This window comes from Thamnophis elegans, chromosome 6, assembly GCF_009769535.1.
Source record: "Thamnophis elegans isolate rThaEle1 chromosome 6, rThaEle1.pri, whole genome shotgun sequence".
NCBI classification, from domain to species: domain Eukaryota; kingdom Metazoa; phylum Chordata; class Lepidosauria; order Squamata; family Colubridae; genus Thamnophis; species Thamnophis elegans.
Window position 1 is genome coordinate 79,006,602 of NC_045546.1, and position 25,574 is coordinate 79,032,175.

Below are 25,574 nucleotides of genomic sequence, written 5' to 3' on the forward strand. Positions count from 1 at the left end.
GGTAAATTACCAGTTATCATCCAATGATGCTGAAACAGCTTCTGCTATGGCAGTGATCTATCGAGATGTTTTCGGAGTGTACATTCGCATCACCGAAGCCATCAATAAAATTGGTCCTTTTAAAGGGATTTCTTGCTAACTCTTCCTACATTTCGAATAACCCGTTGCCTTCTCAAACCCTCATCTTTGAAGGGTGTATTTGGGAGTCATGCTTCGAATATGTGAGAAAGGCATCTTGTTCATTTTGAGGTATGCTTTCAAATGGAAAGGTGCTGAACTTTAACTTGGCTTCCTTTTTTTTTTTGCATTTTGAAACCATGTACTCCTTTCACAATTATTCAATCTTTTTTTTCCCCTTGTAGTGAACTTTTCATGTATTGTGTTACCAAATATGAATGGAAATACTGATTCCAGTGCGATAGAAGATTTATTTCCAATGTACCCTAGGAGCAATGGTTGCTACTGTGTTTCCCCCAAAATAGGGTCTTATTTTCTTTTGACCCCCGAAATAAGCGCTTGGCCTTATTTTCGGGGAGGGCTTATTATTTTTGAGGTACAGGAGGAGGCGAACGTGGGCACCTCATGGCTATTGCTGTGTTGCAATATTTTCAGGGAGGGCTTATTTTAGTGCATGCACTTAAAAGTCCGATTGGGCTTATTATCCAGGAGGTCTTATTTTCGGGGAAAACAGGTATCTCAAGTTAATCTGCATCAGCATTTCTCCACTTAAAACCTAATGGAGCAGCTTGTGCCACATTTGCACAGTGGTGACTGAGAAGCAGCTGTCATTTTCCCCCCTACTCCCTTATGGGCAGGGGCACAAATGGTGGCTGCAGGACAAACTGCTCTGTTTTGTTGCCTTAATGGGGTAAGTGAGGATGAGGTGTGGGGCCTGGTGGAAGTGAGAATCAGGACTAAGGCCAGCAGGGAGCTATGGGGGAAAGGAAATGGTTATGGGGAGCTGGGGTCAAACAGAGGCAGGGGGCGCTGCAGCGTATCTGTGGGTCTGCTTTAAGGCGAATGATCATGGGGGGCACTGTATCAGCTGTAACTTTGGGACTGGGCTTAACTGGGTGTCAGCTGTAATTTTTAACATTTAATAAATGTGTGAAATAACCTCTTTGTCATGTCCTAGTCCTGCCAGATGGCTACGCTTCACATAATGGAGTTAGCATTGCCAAGCTGCAAGGATGTTAACATTAGCATTAAAACTATATTTGTATTTCCTATACCTCCCAACGACCAATAAGATCTCACAGGTTGGGCCTTCGCCGGGTGCCATCAACCAGACAATGCCGGCTGGTGGCTCCTTGGGGGAGGGCCTTCTCTGTAGCTGCTCCGGCCCTGTGGAACAATCTCTATCCGTAGAGATCCGGACCCTTCCCACTCTCTCGGCCTTCCGAAAAGCCCCTAAAACCTGGCTGTTCCGGCAGGCCTGGGGCTGTTTGAACAAGGTCCAGCCCCACTTAAATGGAATGTATGTGTGTTGTTTTTTAAATGTATCTCATGTTATTTTTTAACTCTTATTTTTATTACAATTATACAATTTAAATACAATTCTATAATGACTTTAGTAACCCCCCAAAATTAAAATAAATTGGGCTACAAGCAAAAAGGTGACTGATGTGCCTGGGTCATATATCAGATTGTTAACTCTGGGCTCATATATTAAATTGTTATGTGAGATTTTATTGTTTTTAAACTGGACTTTAGATTTCCTGACTGATTGGTAATAGAGAGGAGAAAATGCATAAAGAAATATAGGAAACATGCTATTATAATCTACTTTTTTTCGGCAAGGATTCAGCCACAATGAAGGCCACTATAATAACTACCCAATCATTGGCATTCTTCACATTGTTCAAATTCTTTTAATGCAGCCATAATCACAAAGGAAGTTGTATAGCAGATGGGTTGGTTGGTAGGTGGGTGAGTGGATGGATGGATTAATAGAGATATATAATTGCAATCATTGTTTATATGTCTTTCTTATATAACTTTGATTATAACTATAACTATTATAAGTATACAAATGCTTACTTCGTTCTACATATAATACAGCCTCCCATCTTGTAAATGTGCCTATAATGCATTACTATCAAAGTAGATCAATGTGCTCTGGATCATTGTTGCCGTTCAGGTAGCCAGAAGAGAAATGGATCTCATTTCCTCCATAATAAAATTAACTTCCACAAATAATTGTTTTTCGGTAACCAAACATTGAGCCATGTTTATGTGGGCAGAAGGAGTAGATCTTGAGTCCTATTTCCGCCAGACTGCATTCTAATCCCCTTTGATTTCTTTCTAAACAACCATCTTCAGTTCTTTGATTTATGAGTTGCATTTTTACTACAGTGTCTTTTGTAAGAATTTGTTCTTTCTTGCCTGTGACACAGCACCATTGCTTAGTTTATTTTTAACCACATAGTAGTTTTTAGGACCTATGATGCATACATTTACAAAAATTCACAGAAGTGAATAAACCTTAAATATTATGGAATATATTTCTAGACACTGAATGGTGAAAGAAGGCAATTGGCAAGAGACATCTTTCTGTGTTACAACGTGACTGTTTTAAAACTTATGCATCCAAACTTACCGAATCAAATTTCGACTTGTCTAATATTGATTCTAGCTTCCACTTCCTAGAAAAGATTCAATCTAAATGATTTATAGAGACACTAAATTTTGCATTTTGTGCAAGGGACCTGCCCATATAGTTGAAACTCGATATAATGCATGATCAGTTGAATGAATATATTCATATAGCCTGACACCTGTGAGATGTTTCTGTGGTTACATTCAAGTATTTCTTTTTCAGTCCTTTGTCAGTTGGTTATGAAAAAGATTCTTGTACTTAATTTTTTCTCTGGAGAATTAGTATAATCATACCCTAGCTGTTACAGCATCAGATACTTTAGTTACATTTTACACAGGGAAGAATAACAGAAAGTAATAATGAAGAAAAAGAAATTGAGTAAAGAAAGAAAGGCAAAAAAAAGGCGTAAGCGTAGAAAGAAAAGAAAGAAAAAAAACCATAAATTGCTTCGGATTTTCCTTTACAACAGTTACAAGCATAAATTTAAATTACGGTAAACTCTTACTCTAAGGCTACAACATAACTTTCCACTTTTCTCTTATTTTTTCTAATAATCAAATCCAAGTATATCATAATTGTATTTTTTTTTTGCTGTTTCATGCAAAATTTCCAAAGGGGGTCATCATTAAAATCGATCAATTTCTTTTCTCTAATAAAAGCTGTCAATTTAGCCATTCTAGGTTTATCATAGCATCTGAGAACTATAGTTTGTAAGTCTTGCTCTCTTCTATCTTTATGTAACCTTTCAGGTTATTGAGAGTCCATCAAATTTGCACACATTAACGGTTTACAAATGCAAATACTGTATCTTTATGGTGTTTGCTTTAATATGCTAATGTAACAGGCTGATTTTGTAACAGGCTGATTTAACAACATTTCATTCAATGAATAATTTTGTCTTTGAGGAATCTAAAAAATAAGTCTGTTGCTGCTCATGTTATTTTATGTTGCGGTTATAAAAGGATGCCAAGAAAATTGATTATCTGTTTATTAAGAATCTTTCCCAGAGGACTTGCTAAAACTTGTATCTTTCTGGTTAACAGTTAATCTCTTTAATTTCCTGTATCATTCAGACAAATTATTCTCTTGACTCCTGAAGCAACTCCCTTTTCATTATTCTGCATTTTATTTGTATTTTTCTGTATTAATTTCTTGTATTAGTTTTTTTTTTACAGATCTGGCTGTACATTGCAAATTTGTACAATATTAATTCTTATACGTATTTTCTACAAAGTTTTTGTAGAAACATTTGTAGAAATCTTGCTGTATTTGATGCGTGGGTATCTGTAGGAAGACTTGGGGAAAATGATGAATATGTAAGCTTCATGTGATATGCATTTTACATGAGGATGTAAATATAAAAAGGGGTTGCGTTGTGACTTCGTGGAGCATATTACATTTTTTGCATCATTGCAGTTTATTTTGGATGCGTTAGTTAATTTTCTCCAGGGTAATTACATACTGAATCATGGCAATTAATATTAATTTTCCTGTTAGTGGTAGAACACCTCATGAGTGCTAGTCCTGGATACTGATCCTGGCAAAATGCGAAATGTGACACGTTATCCAGAAAAAAAATGTACACAGAGAAACAATACATGCATTCTTTGGAAGAGGCCTATATACATTTCCCACAAAAGTATTTAGTGCCGAATAATATTTTTAAAATGCTAAGATGAACCTAGTAAGAATAAACCATTTCAACTCTTTGCACTGCACATGGACTTAATAAAATTTGGAGTAGGTCATTTCTAATCAGCTAAAATCACAATAATCTAGATTGTCTGAAGTCAATATTTAAATATTTGTATTTAGTTCAAAGGGAACTTAGTGCTAGGATACAGGCGCAATCATTATACTATTTGTAGTTTTCATAAACACTTGTCTTTGATTGCAGCATTTATTATGGTTATATCAGTGGGAATAGATAGTCTATTCAGTGAGAATAGAGTTTGGGAACTGATCACTATAATATTCTGTTTTCTTTTTCTTAATGTAGAAAGTTTCTTAAAAGAAAAAAAAAAAGTGTGGTAAAACTGTTTTTCATCATGAAATACATTTCTTTTTCTCATTAATAATCTGAGGCTAAATGTAATCCTGTGCAGAATACACTAGAGAAGGAAACACAAGGAAATCTCAGAGGCAAGATTGTTTTGCACATTAGTAAGCAAACAAGAAATATAATTATAACCTGACATTTTTACCAGTGGTAGAAAACTCAGTCTTTGAATCAAAAATGTTAACAGAATAGAGTAAGGTATTAAAATGGAATTAAACTTTTAAATTGACTGTATTGTACACAGCCTTGACCAATTTTAATTTCTACATAGAGCTATCTCATCCCTTTTGAAGATTTAGATGTCTCAGCCACTGAATATCAGAAGCCCTAATACCTACGGGATTCTGAAAGAACAATAACACCAAGGTTTATTATTTCTTTCATAAATCAAGCATATGTAATTTTGGTGTAAATAAAAAAGCATTAAATTAAGTATTGAAGGCATCATTAGAGCGATGAAATAATTGGTGATAGTCCCTTGTGTAGCAATTTTGGCCCATCCTCTAAGGAATTCAAGGCCATATAATATTACTTTATCTCCTACATTAATGGTCTGTAAAATAAGTTAGACTGATAAATCAGAGTAATCCAGGTTTAAATAGCCAGTATGTAAATGAACTGGAATCTCTCAAGACTTAATTTAGGGTATTGGTCTATAGCGTGTTCGATTGATAGGTGGCAAAGATTATGTTTACAGATTAAACAAGTTAAAGTGACAATTGTATATGTAGAGCTGCTTTTATTGAATTCCTTGTGATGTTTTTATTCAGAACCAAGAAAAAAGAACCATTATACATTATATAAGCACATCAACCAAGCATCTGTGATGTCTTTCTCTCTTGCTTCTTGGTATCTTGAACTATGTAATATCAGCTCTCAGATACTTCACAGACCATCTGTTGCAGTGGTGGTTTCAAAAATTTTTCAACCTACTGTGTGGGTGTGGCCTCCTTTGTGGGAGTGGCTTGCCGGCCATGTGCCCTGGGGGAGTACTTGCCAGCCCTGTGTTTCTTCTTTCTTTCTTTCTTTCTTTCTTTCTTTCTTTCTTTCTTCTTTCTTTCTTTCTTCTTCTCTCTCCTCTCTCTCTCTCTCTCTCTCTCCCTTCTCTCTCTCTCTTTTTCTTTCTCTCTCTCTCCTTCCTTTTGTCTCTCTGTCCTTTTTTCCTTTTTTCTTTCATCTCTCTCACTTTTTCTTTATTTTTTATTTTTTTTATTTTTTTCTTTATTCTTTCTTTTCTTCTCTTTCTCTCTCTGTGTGAGTCTGTCTGTGTGTGTGTGTGTGTGTGTGTGTGTGTGTGTCAGTGGTGGGTTTCAAAAAGTTTGGAACCACTTCTGTAGGTGTGCCTGCTTTCGGGTCCACTGGTGGAACCTCTTCTAACCGGTTCGGTAGATTTGACAAACCGGTTCTACCGAATAGGTGCGAACTGGTAGGAACCCACCTCTGCTTTAATGTAATCTTAAAAATAGACTTCCCCTAAAAATACAAATACTAAAATGAACACAAATGAACAATGGAAACAACACAGTGAAGCAGTAGGGAAAGCAGATTGATTATAACAGTGTACACAATTAAAAGGTTCTCCTCACTTCCCCTGCACTTGCCTGCATCTTTCCACTTCAGAGTTCAAGAAACTCTAGGTTAGAGAGAAGATTATTAGGGTAAGACATTCAGGATAGTAATAATAATGCAGTCGACTCTCTAAGCACCCTCAAAAGTTGATAATTCAAAATACTGTACAACTTCGAACTCTCCAAACACTGCCCATTTCTGATCTTGATGGACCAGGGATAGTTTCAACTAAGTTGATTTCTTACCCTGGTTTATTTCAGTGAATTGTACTGTGGGAATATATGGGAGGAAGAGACGTGATGCCTGTTCCCATTCTCAATAAAAATAAAGGCACTCTTATCTAACATTGCCATATTAAGCTTATATGAAGACAACTAAGGCAGATATCTCCCTGATAGGCATTGTATCTTTTCACAGCTATTACTGCATTAACAGCAAACAAAACTTCAGCTAATTATCAGGGGGAAATCTACATTACCTTAATATTATAAGATAAATGACATTTTGCTGTTCAAGTACCCCTGCAATTGAAATTCCAAGTTTTCTTATCCTCAGCAATTTGCTGGACATTTGGTGAGAAGGCTGGATTTGATTTAACTCTAGTAAAACTCAAAACAAGTAATTAATTGCAGTGCTATCTGTTGAATGAATTAAGTACAATAGACCGAATTCCACAGGTTGATTATTAATGATTAATTGAGGCAAATTATTATTTTATATATCAGAGAAAGCCCTAAGTGCAAACTTAATTTAGGTTTCAATATGACTGAATCAAATGTATAAGTAAAAGCAATTGATTGTACAGGGCAAATGAAACAAATAAATTTTTTTGGAAGGAGCTGCCAGCTAATTTGGCAGAATATAATCTATGTTCTGTAGCATCTGGGAACAACAGCTTGAGGAGAGGCCATAAATATAGAAAGTCAAGTTATAAATTTATTCTGTTTATTAGATTTGGAAACTTCCAGGATGAACGCATTAAAGGCAACTATACAGTGGGATGCTATGTTTGATATATTTTATCTTTTGGAAGAAAATACGTTATCCAAGTTCTTTGAGAAGAAATCTAACTTTTCCACATAAATATCCACGGTGTCTTTTGAGAAGTTGGGAAAATAAAATTTCTAAACTCTTTTATTTAGAATTGTACTAAAGATTTCATTTTGTGAATAACATTCTAATGAATCTTGTGAGTTAATATAATAGACTTCTGCGTTTGACGAAAGAGAAATATATACTTCCTGCCTCAGAAAAAGATTTAAAGACAAAATACTGTCCCAGATATCACAACAAGCCTTAAAAACATGTAAAGACCATGAAATTCAAGAATTCTGGATATATCTGAATATATCTGGCATAGCTAAATAAAAAATACCTATTTCAAACTAGAGCAATTGATTATAGATTCCTCAGCTATTTTATCTCTCATACCTGCAAGAAAGCAAGTATAAGTGATTTCCTTTCTGTAGGTAGGCCTTTGAAGATAGGTGATTTTCATTGACAAATATTTATATGAAACCTACCCCACCCTCAGACTTCCTGTGGACATGTTGTATTCTGGTGCATTAACTTGTACTTGTGGACCAGTTAACAAATTAAAAAACCTGTTCAGTCCCCCCTCCTTCGCTTGTTAACAGACGACAGGCAGACAAACTTAAAAGGAACGTCACTTATCAGTCCTCGGCTCAAACTGGCTGCGATCCCAAAATAAACCTAAATAAAGTCTCTGCCTGAAGATAATGGAATGCAAAACAAATCTCTCTTACTGCAAAACAAGGTGCTACAAAAGAAAGCAAAGCACTTCTCTAAGTGTCTCTTCGAATCAGGGTTACAGAAGCAAATCACTTCTCCAAGTGTCTCTCACAATAAACCACGAACCTAGGATCAATGAACGTTGAACGTTGACTCCTGCAACCAGGGCGGCACCATCCGTCCTTTTATCACCAGAAGACGCCACTAACGAGCCCCAGCTGCATTGTTAATCTTGCATCCCGAAAAGACTCACAGGAGGACGTCTGCTGAGTCACAACAAAAACCCATAGTTCTTGGGTCAGGAAAGAAATAGACAGCTGACAGAACTCTTGCCCAAATCACCCGGTTTCACATTTCCATAAAGGAATGTGTGTCTGGTTGATATTTCTTCAAAAGAAGGAGACAGCCCCTATAGCCCAGAACAGAATGAAGATGGAATGAGCAATAATTGGAAGGGGAGGAGGTACCTGCCGTGTAGGACACAGCAATTGAAGTAGAGGCATTTCTCTACTAGGGAAGCGAATTGTAGCAGCTTATGATACCACAAATTAGAAAACATGTTTGATATGGAGCAGGAAAGAAACGCAGGAAATTTTCCAAAGAAAAAGTATATTGCAATTTATAATATTAAGCTCTTCAAAAAACTTCAAATAATTGACCGATGTTAAATTCAAAGGAACTGCATTAACTACACTTTAACCTGCACCTTTTTATTATTTTATTTATAGACTGGTCTTATTGTCGCCTGTACCAAGGCTACGTGGATATTGTAATAGCCTTAGCACAGTTGTCCTCATATGGATGTAAACTGGCAGGACAACGAAGGGAATACAGCTCTAATTACAGCGGCTCAGGCAGGTAAGGATATTTGGTACTCATTTAATTTTTTTTTTATGTTCAGTAATGCCCCTTGTAATGGTGGTTCTTGTGATGAGCCAATGAATATTCAGGCTTTCTCATTTTTAAAGGGAAGAGACAGTATAAGCCAGGCAGTTATCACGCACTGAGATTGCTCAGCATAACAAGTAAAATATATGCTAGGCATCAGGATTTTAGATGAAAAGAGGCCCTAGCTATTCCACTTATGAGGCCCTTTCACCTACACTTTTAAGTTTGTAAATTACATGAGAGACAATAAATACATCATTACTGTGATATATATCAAATATATATAGCTGGCCTCCTGATGGAGGGCGGCTCTGCTCTGCGGCAAGGCAGCGAGGCCAGCCGCCTCCCCTGCTGCGCTCAGCTGCCCGGCTCGGCCACCTCGCCCTACCTGCCTGGCGCTGGTGGGCTCCACGTCAACGGGGCGGCTACTGGGAATGGCCGCGCCTCTCGCCGACCGCCGGTGCCGGGGAAAGTGGGCTGGCTCCCCAACTGCCGCGGCGCTGGAACGATCTTAACCAATACATTTTTATGTTTGTTTATTAGTCATATGCGTAGAAATTTCTCCTATTTTCGGTTCAGTGTTTTAGTGTTCACTGTTTTAGAATAGTGTAATTTTAATTTTGCTAACAATTTGAATGTAGGCCCCTCTTGATCTTGAGGCCCTAGGCTGAAGCCTAGTTAGCCTATAGGAAAATCCGGCACTGCTAGGCATTAATACACAAAACAGATGGGTTGCCGGATCCAAGGAAAGATTTTAGCTGTAGAACAACCCAGCTTTTCAATATTAATCAAGGCATCACTTTGTGACACTTTGCCAAAAAAAAAAAGCCAAGCCTCTCCCCAGAGAGAATTTCTAGGCTGCCTTTATTGATATAAAGGCAGTTTTTGATTTGGACACCCCCCCCCCCCATTTCACCCAGCAGTGATGGCAAAAAACTCTTTATTGATTGCTGGCTTCTGTAGCTAATTACAGTGTTACCCAAGGACACTCTGAAGATTAAATGGGATGTAAATTATGTTCAACAGCACCACTCCCCAGGTAATAGTTTCATTAAAGTGTTAAGAGAACCAATCAGTTGCCTTTCTAAATTTGTATCTCACCCCACATCCTCAAAAATCAGGGATTAATTGCCATGCTCACTGATACTGATGAGATAGACAATGTTTCCTACACTTAAATTGTAATCTTTGGGCTTTTGGTGACCATTGCCAGCGGTGGGTTTCAAAAATTGTTCGAACCTACTCTGTGGGTGTGGCCTCCTTTGTGGGAGTGGCTTGCTGCCCATGTGACCGGATGGGAGTGGCTTGCCACCCATGTGATCCCGATATGAAGATGCCCACGACACTTGTCAGAACCACCTTAAATTACCCTCACACACAGCACTGGCATGCATAAGAATATGATGTAAACTTGTTTTTTAAAAGGCATCTTTGGTTTGCGTTAAAACAACTTCAACACACGCAATGTTCTGATTGCACCACAAACGCAGTAGTCATCCTTACCTTTCACAGAGGCACTGAGTTTATAAATAGGAGCATGATAGTGTAGAATAATATATCCAAGGACCAGTGGTGGGTTTCAAAAATTTTGGGAACCTCTTCTGTAGGTGTGGCCTGCTTTCCGGGTCCACTGGTGGAACCTCCTTCTAACCGGTTCGGTAGATTTGACGAACCGGTTCTACCGATAGGTGCGAACTGGTAGGAACCCACCTCTGATTGGGAGATTGGAGATTAGTATGTAATCTAATAGTTAGCTATCTCATTATCTTGGGATGGCCGAGATAGTTCGATGGACTTGCTTAGAAAATTGGTTTTAAAAATTGGTTTAAAAATTGGTTTAAAAGATTCCCCATGAGTAACAAATATGCCTTCGAAGTCAAGTTCAAGGATTGTTCCTGAATCTACATGGAGCGCTGAAATTTGAGGAAAATTACATTTGTCCTTGATACCAAAGTATCTGAAGGAATGTGATTCAACTCTACGAGGTTTAACCTTTCATGAACCACAGTTAACTCACAAGAAACTCACAAAAGCTATCCCTTTAAATATATATATTTAGTTGGAAAAGGTGCTGCCAGTTTCTTTCTGAGATGAATGTCATATAATTAAGTAGAAAATCTCATTGGAAGAAAAATGTTCATTATATAGCATGGGCTTAGTTCAGCTAAAGTGACGTTCATTGTGTTCGAAGAAAAAAATATTAAAAGTACATGAAGATAGAAAAGACAATCTCTAGCATAGATGGGAAGAAATGAGGCGTGAAAGCCAAGAGGTTGGTTCTATGTACAATTTCAGTATAATCATTTTTTCAAAGTTGTCTTTGCTTTCTGTTTGTCTGATGCTTAATATTGCTGGTTGTTTATAGTAAATATTTTGTTTGTATCATCGTCATTTCTGTATCGCGAACAATAAACCTTACAGATTGAAGATACTTTTGCCTTTTTCTACTGTTTATTTGGTGTCTTTCATGTCTGGGTTGACCCTAGTTACTTTCTGGACTGATCCTTACAGTCTCTTGGCAAGATTTAAGAAGCGGCTTGCCTTCGCCTTCTTCTAGGACGGAGAGTGTGTGACTGGCCCAAGGCTCCTCAAATGGCTTTCATGTCTAAGATGACTATAGAGTTTAGAGTCTCCCCCATTTCTAGCCTGCTCCCTTAAGCATTACACCAGCTATGTTGTTTTGTTCTTTGTTATCTTAACATTAGCGTTTCATTTTCCATTTTACTACCACAGGTCCTTTGGGCAATCCTAGGGAAATTGTCTTGAATGTTATCATTCCAACATCATTAAACAGATATGGGGACAATATATCTATATCTATCTGTATCTATCTCTCTATCTCTCTCTCTCTCTCTCTCTCTCTCTCTCTCTCTATATATATATATATATATATATATATATATATATATATGTTTTCTGAGGTTTTCGCGGGTGTTAGTATGTAGGTCTCTAGTTGTTCGGGTTTTCTCCCGCGTAGAATTGGAGATGTCTTGGCGACGTTTCGACGAAGTCACATTCGTCATCTTCAGGCTGCTGCTGACTATTTCAGGTTTGGTGTTTCCAGGAGTAGTGGAAACTACTCCTGGAAACTACTCCTGGAAACACCAAACCTGAAATAGTCAGCAGCAGCCTGAAGATGACGAATGTGACTTCGTCGAAACGTCGCCAAGACATCTCCAATTCTACGCGGGAGAAAACCCGAACAACTAGAGACCTATATATATATATATATATATATAATCTATCTATCTATCTATCTATCTAATCTATCTATCTATCTATCTATCTATCTATCTATCTAATCTATATCTATATCTATCTATCTCTCTATCATCTATCTATCTATCTATCTATCTATCTATCTATCTATCTATCTATCTAATCTATATCTATATCTATATCTGTATCTCTCTATCTCTCTCTATCTCTCTCTCTCTATCATCTACCTATCTAATCTATCTATCTATCTATCTATCTAATCTATATCTATATCTATATCTATATCAGCTATATCTCTATCTCTCTATCTCTATCTATCTCTCTATATCTAGCTATCTATCTTATCTATCTATCTATCTATCTATCTATCTATCTATCTATCTATCTATCGAATCTATATATCTATATCTATATCAGCTATATCTCTATATCTATCTATCTCTATCTAATCTATATCTATCTATCTATATCTATATCAGCTATATCTCTATCTCTCTATCTCTCTATCATCTATCTATCTAATCTATCTATCTAATCTATATCTATATATCTATATCTATATCAGCTATATCTATATCTCTATAGATCTATCTACCTACCTACCTACCTACCTACCTACCTACCTACCTACCTACCTACCTACCTACCTACCTATCTATCTATCTATCTATCTATCTATCTATCTATCTATCTATCTATCTATATCTTTTCCATTTCCTTTCCCATCCTGAGACCACTTTTTCTCCAAATTCTGTTTCTGACAATAGCTCTTGTTCACTGTAACAGTGCCGAAGAAGAATAATCTGATAATTACAGTATTAACCTTAATATGTTCTACACTATGGCACAATCTAGAGAATTTTGACAGACTTGCTTTAGTGAGTGGTTCAAAGGCTATGTCTCCTTCAGCAGTAAGGGTCACGGCTACACATTCTAGCCCTACTTTCCTGCCTATAATATAATATAATGAAATACCATCTGTAGCCATCGCTTCCTGATTCTGGAACATTGAGATATGTGACTTGGGACATCAGCAGTGGTGGGATTCAAATAATTTACCAACCAGTCTCTGCCCTAATGACCATCTGGGTAGGTGGGGCTTGGTGGTCATGTGACTGGGTGGGCGTGGCCACCTCAACATCACTCACGTCGATGGGCGCTTCGCCTTAGCTGTTACAATGTCATAAGGGTTAACGGAGAGGCAGTTTCTGTAAGCAGGGCAATAAAGATTAGGCTAGAAACAACACCAGAATGTTTCCTTCCTGCCTTCTTTACAGGATTAGCCCTGTAAAGTTGGGGGGAAACAAAATATTTCTTCCAACAACCAGTTCTCCGAACTGCTTAGAAAGTTACCAACCGGTTCTCCCGAATAGGTGTGAACTGGCTGAATCCCACCACTGGACATCAGCACTGTTCCCTCTAAGGTGCGCAGCTGCGCGGGCCACGCACCTTGCAAGAAAGCTCCGCGCAGAGTTTCTATCTGCCGCGCAGAGATTTCTGTAAAGGAAACGTTTTGCAGGCAGCTACAACTGGATCCGGCAGTGCTGTTGCCTGTTGGAGGAGGAGGAGGCGAACCAGCCTGCCACCACCGGCCACCGCCAGCCCCGTCGCTCTTCCCGCCCCTTCCCAGCCCCACAGTCCAGCGGACGCAGCAGAAGCAGCCCGGGGCTCCACTGCCGCTCCCCGCATTTTTCTGGACGGGGATTCCTTCCTGCGAGACCCCATCCAGAAAATGCGGGGAGCGGCAGTGGAGCCCCGGGGATGCTTCTGCTGCGTCCGCTGGACTGTGGGGCTTGGAAGGGGGCGGGAAGAGCGGCGGGGCTGGCGGTGGCCGGCGGTGGCAGGCTGGTTCGCCTCCTCCTCCTCCAACAGCACTGCCGGATTTCCGCCCAACGCTGCGGGGGCCCCAGCGGGAGCTTTGGCGGCTTCACCTCAGCCACAGCGCTGGGCAGCAAATGTGCTGGTGCTGTTGGAGGAGGAGGAGGAGGCGGCAGCAATAGCACCTGAGGACAGGACAAGAAGCAATGGAAACTTGTCAGAAGGAGACCTCAAGCTGGAAATAAGGAGAAATCTGACAGTAAGAACAATTAAAATCCTAGGAAAATGTCCTTTTATGAAAAATTACTTTTTCACTTAACTCTGCCTGGCATTAGTTGGGGGAACAGAAATATTAGTTGGCCAATTCTAAAAGAGAGCACCAGAAAGAACTTAAAGATTTTTTAAGAGAGCTGGGTTTTTCATTTATATTATATGTATGAACAGAATTAACACAAATTGCAGATACCAATCAAAATAAAGAAAAAAAGGATGAAATAATGCTCATTTTAAAAACTCAATGAAAATAAAACAATATACCAAGAAGGTGGCATACTGGTTGTGATTTGATCTCTTCGGGGATCCCGGGGATCCCCTATACAAGTATTTTAATATTGCAGACTTGCAGTATTATAAGTCCTACTGATATTATAGAACACTTTAATTAAGCGGGTCCCTTGAATAAACATAACTTTGAGTTTCAAATAATACTGATTCGTTGTTGTCTTAGGTGACATCTGTGAAAAAATTCAGGTGCTCAGGCATGAAAATGTACCACTCAAACACTATACTTTTCCGCTCACACTGAAAAAAAATAGAGGGAACATTGGACATCAGTATCCCTTTGTCTTGGATTTAGGTGAAATTTGCAAGATATAAAAAAAATTACAATTACAAAATTACATTATTATATTTGCCAGATGTAAACAAATTACATTTATTTTTAAAAGAAAAAAGATAAAAACTGTACAAATCACAGTTTCTCAAGAGAATTTCCATTGGGAAAAATATGCAAAAAAATGTTAAGATTCAGAGCAGACTGTAAATTGGTGTTATGCTGTTACCTAAGCCACATTATCCCTGATTTTACTTATAAATATCAATGATCATAGTGATCAGAAGCATAAATAGCCTTTGTGCCAAAATAAAAGGAATCAAACGCAGTGTTTCTATCACTAACTTGCCACCTATTTTTTAGAGATAAATGGATCCACTGTAGTACAAGATTCTCACTTTTTTCCTTTGGCTCTTCAGATTTTTATTTGTTTATTAAATTATTTGCTGCTGATCTGCCATGGGGTGACTCTAAGTGGCATTTTAATAAATTCCATCTAATTAGAAACTCATCCAGAGTTCTTTCCTAGTCCTTGCCCGTTTCTTCTCTTTTGGATTTTTAAAGACAAAACCTTTTCTTGTAAAGATGGAAAGGATCTGGAGGGATCTTTTTTTTTAATTAAAAAGTTTTACAATTGTATACTTTTCCCCTTTCCTCCCTCCCCCCCAATCTCACATCCCCTCCCAACCTCCCAGAACAAATACAGGGTATATAAACATTTAACAATCATACACTAAAATAAACTAACTAACTTTAGCGTCGTCCCTCGCTTGTACTTTAACTCCCCTTTTGAAAAGCTAACTTTAGATAAGTTGTAACATTCCTTGTTCATTCATTCATAAGCTACCTGAAGTTCTTAGTCCCATATTTAATCTCTCCATTCAGCTTGTATTTCTCATCTGAATGGTCCTCGAGGTATGCTGATATTTTAGCCATCTCTGCTAAGTTTGTTACTTTTAACGTCCATTCTTGAACAGTAGGCAATTCTTCCCAGTACTGCGCCACCAACAGTCTTGCTGCCTGTCAGCACCTCTCCATTAATTAATTAGGAAAGAAAGACCACGAGACTCCATGTGTGGAAATCAAGTGTACTTTTACTAATTAAGAATGATTAAAGGCATAGCGAAGCGAAGTCTGATTATTTAGGCGCGAAAGCGATTGATATATAGAATAGCCCATTCTCCACCCCTTGGCATCACAGTTCCAGTCCAATCATAATTATTCCAAGTGTCAGGTGTGAGATAACTTCAAAAGGCATCACGAAGATGGAATGTTAGTCCTGGCGGGAACACCCACGCATGCGTAGTCTGATCAGCCAGTGAACTCCAGAACCTTCCTCCAGCACAATGAGTAACCCCTCCCAAATACCATGCCCTCCCTCCCGTTTCATGGCAGCCGAAGCGATAGCAAAGCAGAGGCTGACATCGCCGTTGTTAAATTCAGAATCAAATTTGTCTCTATAACTGTACAGTCTGTAATTATACCTAACAAGAATAACTGAGGAGTGAACTTTATCCTCTTTTTAAGAATATTTTGAATAACCCACCATATTTTTTATCCAAAATGCTTTAACTTTTTTACAAGTCCACCATATATGATAATACGTAGCATCAGCACAATCACATCTCCAGCATTTAGATTGTAAGTTCGGATACATACAAGCTAATTTTTTAGGATCTAAATGCCATCTATAAAACTGGAGGGATGTTTTTTGCTACACGTTAAGTAATCACCTTCCTGAGGAGGAGCCCATTTGAGACAAGAAGGGTAGTTATTTGAAAAGCCACGGTCAGTATGATATGCGGCATGTGAAGCTGGATTGGCTTTGCAATATGTTTTTTTTTAATTTGTATATTTTTGAATGTTCTTACTATCAATTTTCCATCTTATGTTATCTCATCTTTTGTTGTTTCTGAAATCTTGATTGGCATTTTTTCACTCTATATTTTTTAAATATGAAATCAAAACTTTGTTGGGATGAGTACTAATTCTATAATTTCAACATTCTCTTACATTTCCCTCCCTCAATAAAAGTATGCGGACTGATCTCTTCCAGTCTGCAGGCTACACAATTTTGCCCCATATTTGTTGACATCTGTTAATTGATTCTCATCTTGCTGTTTTGAATTGTTTAATTGATATTTTAACTGGTTCTTTCATATTTGACAGTCTATCCCCTTATACTACATTTATAATATGTAGTAGTCAGTAACCTTTTTCACAGAACCTTTCATTATTCCATTAGTAAAATAGTTGATAATCTCTCTCACAGTCTATACTTGGAACTATTCTAGTGACTAGACTGTTCAATTTTAGCAATAGAAGTTAGGCTTATATACTGCTTCATAGGGCTTTCAGCCTCTCTAAGCGGTTTACAGAGTCAGCATATCGCCCCCACAGTCTGGGTCTCATTTCACCCACCTCGGAAGGATGGAAGGCTGAGTCAACCTTGAGCCGGTGAGATTAGAACCGCTGAACTGCAGATAACAGTCAGCTGAAGTGGCCTGCAGTACTGCACCCTAACCACTGCGCCACCTCGGCTCTTGCTATATAATTAATTTAATTTAGATGTTGTCCATCCAGTGATGTCCATATATAGAATCTGAATTTATGTTGCTTGGAGCAAATATTGGCAATAAACAATTTTATTTGAAAATTTATTAATCTGTATAGGCATTATTATGTTTATCCAAACCAAATCTTCCTTAATTTTAGTTTCCTTCATTTTTCCAGCTTTCTCATTCCAATCACCCATTAATAGTAGTGCAATATGTCCTTTCTTAAGTTGCATCTGATATTTCTTGTGTTTATATAGATTCCGCAATATCTACATAACAATGTGTTTTATTTAACATATTTCATATTCTATGGACATAGGCTCTAAAGAGTTTATCTAATCTTCCTTGAGTACAGTAGGCCCTGATCAGATTTCCTTCAGCAGATAACTCATTAAATAGACTACTGGGGAATAAACTTCCTCTGGGAAAGAAATGTGGACCAGCCCTCTGTATTTCCCTCCAGAAAAGGAGACTACTTGAGATTGCCCATGAAGAGACTTCAAAATAGCAGTCTCTGGTGGGTTTAGGGCTCTGGAAGATGAGGAAATAGCCATATTGCTCAAATCATAGTAGATATCTTTAACAGGACACTAGGTTCTCAAACTTCCTTTTCTAATCCCCTTCAGAAATTGCTAATTGCTTTTCAGCTGTTAGGAACTTTGCATTGACAAGTCTGAAAATCCCAAATGTCAGTCAATTTACTAAAATTGTTTATATTTGTTATGAAGAAGTCAGGGTTGGGATCCTACCGGTTTAATAATTGGTTCACTGAAAGCACCACACCTGAAAATGTTGCCAAGAAACTGCAGAGAAGTATAATACATGGCCAGTAAGTCAACAATTAAAGCGTTAAAGACTACGGCGTTAAAGCGTTTGGAGACTACAACTGGTCTAGAATGCAGCCGCGCGAGCGATAATGGGTGTACCTAGATACACCCATATTACACCCATCCTCCACAAGCTGCACTGGCTCCCGATCGGTCTCCGAACGCGCTTCAAGGTGCTGGTCATCACCTTTAAAGCCCTACATGGCTTAGGGCCTGGATATCTACGGGACCATCTTCTACCACATACCTCCCAGCGACCGATAAGATCTCACAGGGTGGGCCTTCTCTGGGTGCCGTCAACTAGAGAATGTCATTTGGCGGCTCCTCGGGGGAGAGCCTTCTCTGTAGCTGCTCCGGTGCTATGGAACGATCTACCCCCAGAGATCCGGACCCTCCCCACTCTTGCAGCCTTCAAAAAGTCTATTAAGACCTGGCTTTTCCGGCAGGCCTGGGGCTGTTGACCTCTTGAATGAGGTCCAGCCCCACTACGGTTGAGTGTGTGTTGTGTTTTAACCTGTTTTGTTTTCTTTACTTTTTAAACTTTTTAGTACTTTTTAAATTGTCTTTTATGTAAGCCGCCTGGAGTCCTTCGGGATTGGGCGGCATATAAGTTTATTAAATTTAAACTTAAATAAAAAGTAAACACATAAATAAATACTGATGTTTCTAACCTTCCCATTATAACAAATCCCAAAGCATCTCACTAGAAATATAAACCATTGATTAAAATCATGTTTGTTTATTTGCAATATTTATAAGACCATCCAACTCAGTGTGATTCTGGGCAGCAGACAACAAACACTATAAAAACAAAAAAACAAAATAAAAAATAATATGGCAACGAGCACATAATAGAATAACCAAAAGAGGACTCTCACTCACTCAAATATAAAAGAATAAACATGGCATGTCATTTAAAAGTGAAGAAAGACACATATGTGTTGTGGCCCAGCAGAAGCCGTTGGAGCTGCCACCAGACTCCAACAGCGAGGGAACTACTTGACTATGACTCTGGAAGATGTGGAGGACCCTGGACAGGGTTCCAACTCCAAGCAGGGTGCAGAGAGGCTGGTTGGCCACCAGGAGGTGCCTGAGGTCTAGAGTAGTGGTGAGAGCTAAAGGGAGCGTGCTCCCGAAGTCAAGCCTTGGAGCAGTGGGGAGGAGACAAGGGAGTGTGATCCTGATGTCATGCATTGGAGCAGTGGGGAGGAGACAAGGGAGTTGGTCCTGGATGCCCGGCAACAGAGGGCTAATAGGTGTAAAGAACAGCTACGCAGTTACAGGAGATAATTGAACTCAGCTGGTGGTAATTAGGCTCCTCTCAAGACTATAAAAGGAATGACTTTCCACAAGCTCGTCGCAGGAATCAACGTATTTACTAGAGCTGGAGAAGCTGTCGTGGCTCTCTTGGCAGGCTGGATTGCTGCCAAGGTCAGTCTGTGCTGGATTGCTGCCAAGGTCTGGTCTGTGCTGGATTGCTGAAAAGGTCTAATCTGCATGTTAATAAATCCTTGAAGTATATTTGCTTCGGTGTGCTTTGGTGTATGAAGAGGGGGGGTCAGAACACATGTATCATGGTGATAACAAGGAAAGCCTTGATAAACTTTAAAAGGTACTTCTAGTAACAAATATAATTGTAGCCAATACACACATATCAGGAGGGAGGGCCTTCCACAGTGAAGCACCACACTAAGAAAGTCTCCTTAAAAATAACTGCAAGATAACTTCATGCAGTTCTTGACATACAAAGGGGCTAAAACTGGTTAAATACATGTGTTTATTAGTAAAAGTGATCTTTTTGCCAAAGGACTTGGTTTTTGAACTTCAATTTACATTGGAAAAGATCACCTTCTCAGCCACTGAAATATATTTTCTTCAGCAATGCCCTTCTGATGTTGGATTTCAAGAATGCGAAGAAAACACTCAAGCAACTGGTATTGGATACAGAAGATCAAATGGAATAGTCTTCCTTACTTAAAGATTGTCTTTGTGAATCATTGGATTTGTTGACCAGGATAATATTTTATCAAATCTTATTCCAAGATTCTGAAGGAGCTCACTTTAGTGAGTTTCCTATGGCAGTTATGAAGGGATCTTTTAAGAAAATCTCTTATGCAGCTCTGCTTGCTTTTTGAAACATAATCCTCATTGTGTCATATTGTTAATACAGGGATATCAAATTCCACATCATATCTCTTGAATAACAACATTCTCAAGCCAACCAGATTTTGTTTAAACCATTTATCCATCAGAAATATATCCATTTCTCTAAACAACCCAACATTTTGCTTATACATTTTGGCAAGAATTATTGTGTTTCTGTTAAAATATATGTTATCTAATTGCTCCGTTGTCTGTTCTGCAGCTGTGTACTCAATTCTGTCATGCTCTTTACCCAAAAAGGCTTATTTCCAGATTAGTGTGGAAAACAACCTAGGTTTTTTTGACCTCTGAATCAATTACTTCCTGCTATCTGAGCAAATGTGATCCATGCCTGTTAAACTGTAATTACTAGGTAATGGATATTAAGGGAAAACAGCTTAGCATGTAAACATTCCTATTCCTAATAAATATCTGGAGATACTTTCAAGAATATTGAAAGTGCATCTATAGAGGAATACTTGATGGCTGCCACAGAAATTATTTTCGACCATGGATAAGATTGTATGAAGTAACTTTAGTTAATATTCAGCCTTTTATTTCATTTCATTTATTGAATTTATAGGCCGCCCAATCCCGGAGGACTCCGGGCGGCTTACAGAAATGAAAAATATTTAAAAAAGGATTAAAACAATAAGATACAACAAGATTAAGAAGAAACACAACATGCACCCAATCAAAGGGGGGCTGGAATTCAATCAAGAGGTCAACAGCCCCAGGCCTGCCAGAAAAGCCAGGTTTTAATAGCTTTACGGAAGGCCATGAGAGTGGGTAGGGTCCGGATCTCTGGGGGTAGCTCAGGATTAGTTCTTGATTATTTACTATTGTGTTCCAGAGGGCTTATTAACAGATAATGTAAAGAAGTTCATGGGATGCAAGCTTCTTCTTGCAGCCATCCGTAAATCTCCAAAAGCCTTGTTTGATGATTGGGCATATCGGGTAAGCCAGCGGTCCTTCTGGCAGAAGGAACCAGTTTCAGGGAATCCAATTATTGTACAGACTGGGGTGCTGGTGCTGGTTTTGCTCACTTGCCCGCCACTCACATGTAGCTGTGCAGCCCAGTTCCTAACAGGCCACAAACTAGAACCAGTCTCTGGCCCGGGGGTTGGGGGAACCTGTGCTAAGCAGTCTGGCAGGGATTTCCTTGGTAAGAATCAGTGGGAGGTTCCTTGTTGTGCATTTTCTTGAGCTTCGTTTATCTGAGAATGAAGCATAAATTGGGGAATTTCAATGTCCCTGAACTGACCTTGTGTTCCCTGTAGCATTACTCAAGGGCTAATGGCTCTGGAAGAGAAGAAATTACTCTGAAGGTGTGTACACCATTCTGTCATGCTCTTTACCCAAAAAGGCTTATTTCCAGATTAGTGTGGAAAATAACCTAGGTTTTTTTGACCTCTGAATCAATTACTTCTTGCTATCTGAGCAAATGTGATCCATGCCTGTTAAACTGTAATTACTGAAAAAAAAAATGTAGCTTCAGATAAGGGAAACAAGTGGGGTACAGTCATTCCATGAACATCCTAGTGTCTGTGGCAATGGTGGGTTCCTACCGATTCGGACTGGTTCAGCCAAACCAGTAATGGTTTGGTGGCCTGAATCACTGGAATCGGCAACGACCCAGGCCTGCCACGCCCCTGAACCGGTTCTCCGGATGGCGCCATAGGCACCGCCATCTTGCTTTTTTCTTCTGCACATGCGCAGAACAATTTTTTTTGCACTGCGCATGCGCAGACCATTGTTTTGCACTGCGCATGCGCGCACAGAGTGCATCAAGCGTGTGCATGGTGCAGCAGCAAGTGACTGCTGGAACCCACCCCTTGTCTGTGCCATTTATGTTTCAGTTGGTATTTAGATATAAGACTTGTTTATGTGTATTAGAGAGAGAGAAAGAGAGAGAGAAAGAGAGGGAAAGAAGGAAGAATGGAAAATTTCCTCAGAGACTTAGCATATTGCAATTTTTTTAAAAATCCTACAAAAATTAACCATGTCATATTTATACTGATTTGAAGCGATATTCTTTATATAGATAATCTTTGTTCTTTTTTGTAGGACATATTACCATTACACAATATTTACTCAACTATTATTCCGATCTTGATATTGAGAAAAGGAATACATTTGGATTTACTGCACTTATGAAATCCGCAATGCAAGGACGGAGTGAATGTGCCAGAGCCTTAATATTAGCAGGTATACAGATTTCTTTTTTTCATTGTTTTCTTTCCCACTGAATTGTTGTACATTATCCTCAATGAAAATTTCATTCATTTTCATTTCATTTTATTTGTCTTGTATGCCGCCCACTCCCAGAGGACTCCGGGTGGCTCACAATAGACAAGGGAAAGGGGATAAATAGACAAAGACAACACTTTAAAAAAGACGCAACATTCACAATTTCCGTGGGGCTGGATGTTTCACAAGCCCCCCGGCCTGCTGGAGCAGCCAGGACTTAGTGGCTTTACGGAAGGCCGGGAGGGTAGTAAGGGTCCGGATCTCCATGTGGAGGTCATTCCAGAGGGCTGGAGCTGCAACAGAGAAGGCTCTCCCCTGGGGAGTCGCCAGCTGACATTGGCTGGCAGATGGGATCTGGAGGAGACCTAACCTGTGAGATCTTATCGGTCTGAGGGAGGTAATTGGCAGGAGGCAGTCTCTCAGGTACCCAGGTCCGATGCCATGTAGGGCTTTATAGGTAGCGACCAGCACCTTGAAGCGGATTCGGAGACTAATGGGTAACCAGTGCAGCTCGCGGAGGATAGGTGTGACGTGGGTGTACCTAGGTGCACCCACAATCGCTCGCGCGGCTACATTCTGGACTAACTGAAATCTTCGAACACTCTTCAAGGGCAGCCCCATGTAGAGCGCGTTACAGTAAAACTCCATTTATTTTCAGAATAGGTTTGGTTAGCTATTATTAAATGTGTACAGCAAATGTAGGATTTAGTTCCACAGTCATATTCTTGAAACCATTCATCATCAACTACTCTTTATTCAGTCATAGATCAGCACATAGAATATAGTACTCGCAGTTACTTAAATTGAAGTCAATAGAATTTAAGTTAATCATGATAGTTTCCCGATGATTTCAGTGGTTTTACTATATAAATCAATCCATTTTTTATATTGCTGTTTTCTACCGCTATATTTCTTAGAATAAATCTCAATCAGAAAGCTAAATTATATAACACATTTGTTGTATATCATAAATAGTAAAAATAATAAAATAAGCATTTAACCGTTTTCTGCAAAACTACATGTAGCTTCTGTGAAAAATTCCTATGCCAAATTTGGAGAGAGTTTTGTGCAAAATAAAAGCATATATTTCTAAGCAAGAATAGCTTGAAAATCACTGCACTTAATCTCTACTAAAAATGCCATATTTAATCTCGTCAACAAGAAAATTTAGCCTCCTGGAAAATGGAAGCTGTTAAAACTGAGATGCTTAGCAAACACAGAGAAGCAGGATGGAACTTAAATCATCCTGTCTTAGCATCAGAAACACAAATTTCTCTGAGTGTTTTTCCTGCAAGTGTTCCATTCTCTACTACGTGGCCTTTTAATAGTATTTAGTATTATTAGTTCTTAGATTTTCTTTCTTTTTCTTTTGGTTTTTATGCACATGGAACATGACTCCTGTTTTTTTCTGCCACTCGCTCAATTGTTAAATTCGTAGACACTGAAGATCACGGGGCAGTTTCTGCGTATAACTATATGCCTTTCGTCATCTGTGCTATCATGCAAACTATGCTCTTTTCCCATTACTAATGTACCCGTTACACAGTGGTGGGTTTCAAAAATTGTTCCAACCTACTCTGTGGGTGTGGCCTCCTTTGTGGGAGTGGCTTGCTGCCCATGTGACCGGATGGGAGTGGCTTGCCGCCCATCTGACCGGATATGAAGATGCCGACGACACTTGTCAGAACCACCTTAAATTACCTCACACACAGCACTGGCATGCATAAGAATAGGATGTAAACTTGTTTTTTAAAAGGCATTTTTGGTTTGCGTTAAAACAACTTCAACACACGCAATGTTCTGATTGCGCCACAAACGCAGTAGTCATCCTTACCTTTCACAGAGGCACTGAGTTTTATAAATATAAGCATGATAGTGTAGAATAATCATATCCAAGGACCAGTGGTGGGTTTCAAAAATTTTTGGAACCTCTTCTGTAGGTGTGGCCTGCTTTCCGGGTCCACTTGTGGAACCTCTTCTAACCGGTTTGGTAGATTTGACGAACCGGTTCTACCGAATAGGTGCGAACTGGTAGGAACCCACCTCTGCCGTTACAGGTAATCCTCAATTTACAACCATTCATTTAACAACAGTTGGAAGTTATGAGAGCCTCAGAAAAAAAGTGACCTATAACCTCTCCTCAGCGTTCTGACTCTTGCAACACCCTTGCAATCACTTGGTTGCTTTGTAATCAGCTCGCATCTTTCATTCACGTGATCATGATTTGTGACGTTCCTAACCAGTTTACAATAAGCAAAATCACTTAATGACTGCATGATTCATTTAATGGTCACATTATTCGCTTAAGAACCATGGTAATTTGCTAAACACAACCACGGTAAAAATGGTCATGAAATCCGGTTACCTGATTGTTCTGACCCGCTCCTCCATCCAGTAATGAAAGCCGAGACAAGCTTAACTAGAATGTACTTTTAATAGCAAGAAGCCAAAATCTCGGTGGCTGAAAGCCAAGCAAAGAAACAGATAAGGACCTTGGCAGCAAGTCAGACAAACTTTGGCAGCAATCCAGCCTGCCAAGATAGTTACATTCTCTTTAGTCAATGTGTTGACTTCTGCAAGAGGGGCGTGTCACAAGCAGTCTTTTTTATAGACTGGAGAGGAGCCTAATGACCATCAGCTGAGTGCAATTACCTCCTGTAATTGCATAATTGTTCCTGACGTCGAGTAGCTCTTGGATGGCGTGCATCCAGGAACAAATCACTGCTGGCTTCTGGATCACTCTCCCTTGTCTCCTCCCCACTGGTCCAAGGCTCAGGCGCCACCTGGTGGCCAACCAGCCTCCCTGCGCCCTGCTCGGAGTCAGAACCCTGTCCAGCGTCCTCCACATCCTCCAGAGCCGACTCATAGGGCCCCTCGCTGTTGGAGTCTGGTGGCAGCTCCAACGGCTCCTGCTGGGCCACAACACCTGATGATGACTCTCTTATCCACCGCATTGTTTAGTGACTGAATTTCCAGTCCCAATTGTGGTTGTAAATCAAAGACTACCTGTCATTATAACGTTCCCAGAATTGCTGGGAAAAAATGGTACAGGAAAGTAATG

At 39.3% G+C, this 25,574-nt stretch overlaps 1 protein-coding gene across 1 annotated transcript in view; it reads left to right on the forward strand.

Annotated features, from left to right (window-relative positions):
- Window positions 1-25,574, forward strand: part of ANKRD33B (ankyrin repeat domain 33B) — a 34,937-nt gene that overhangs the window by 4,324 nt on the left and 5,039 nt on the right. Inside the window, 4 exon segments of the mRNA XM_032220459.1 lie at window positions 8,708-8,726; window positions 8,729-8,766; window positions 8,768-8,837; window positions 22,331-22,471. Of these exon segments, the coding sequence (XP_032076350.1) occupies window positions 8,708-8,726; window positions 8,729-8,766; window positions 8,768-8,837; window positions 22,331-22,471 (268 nt within the window).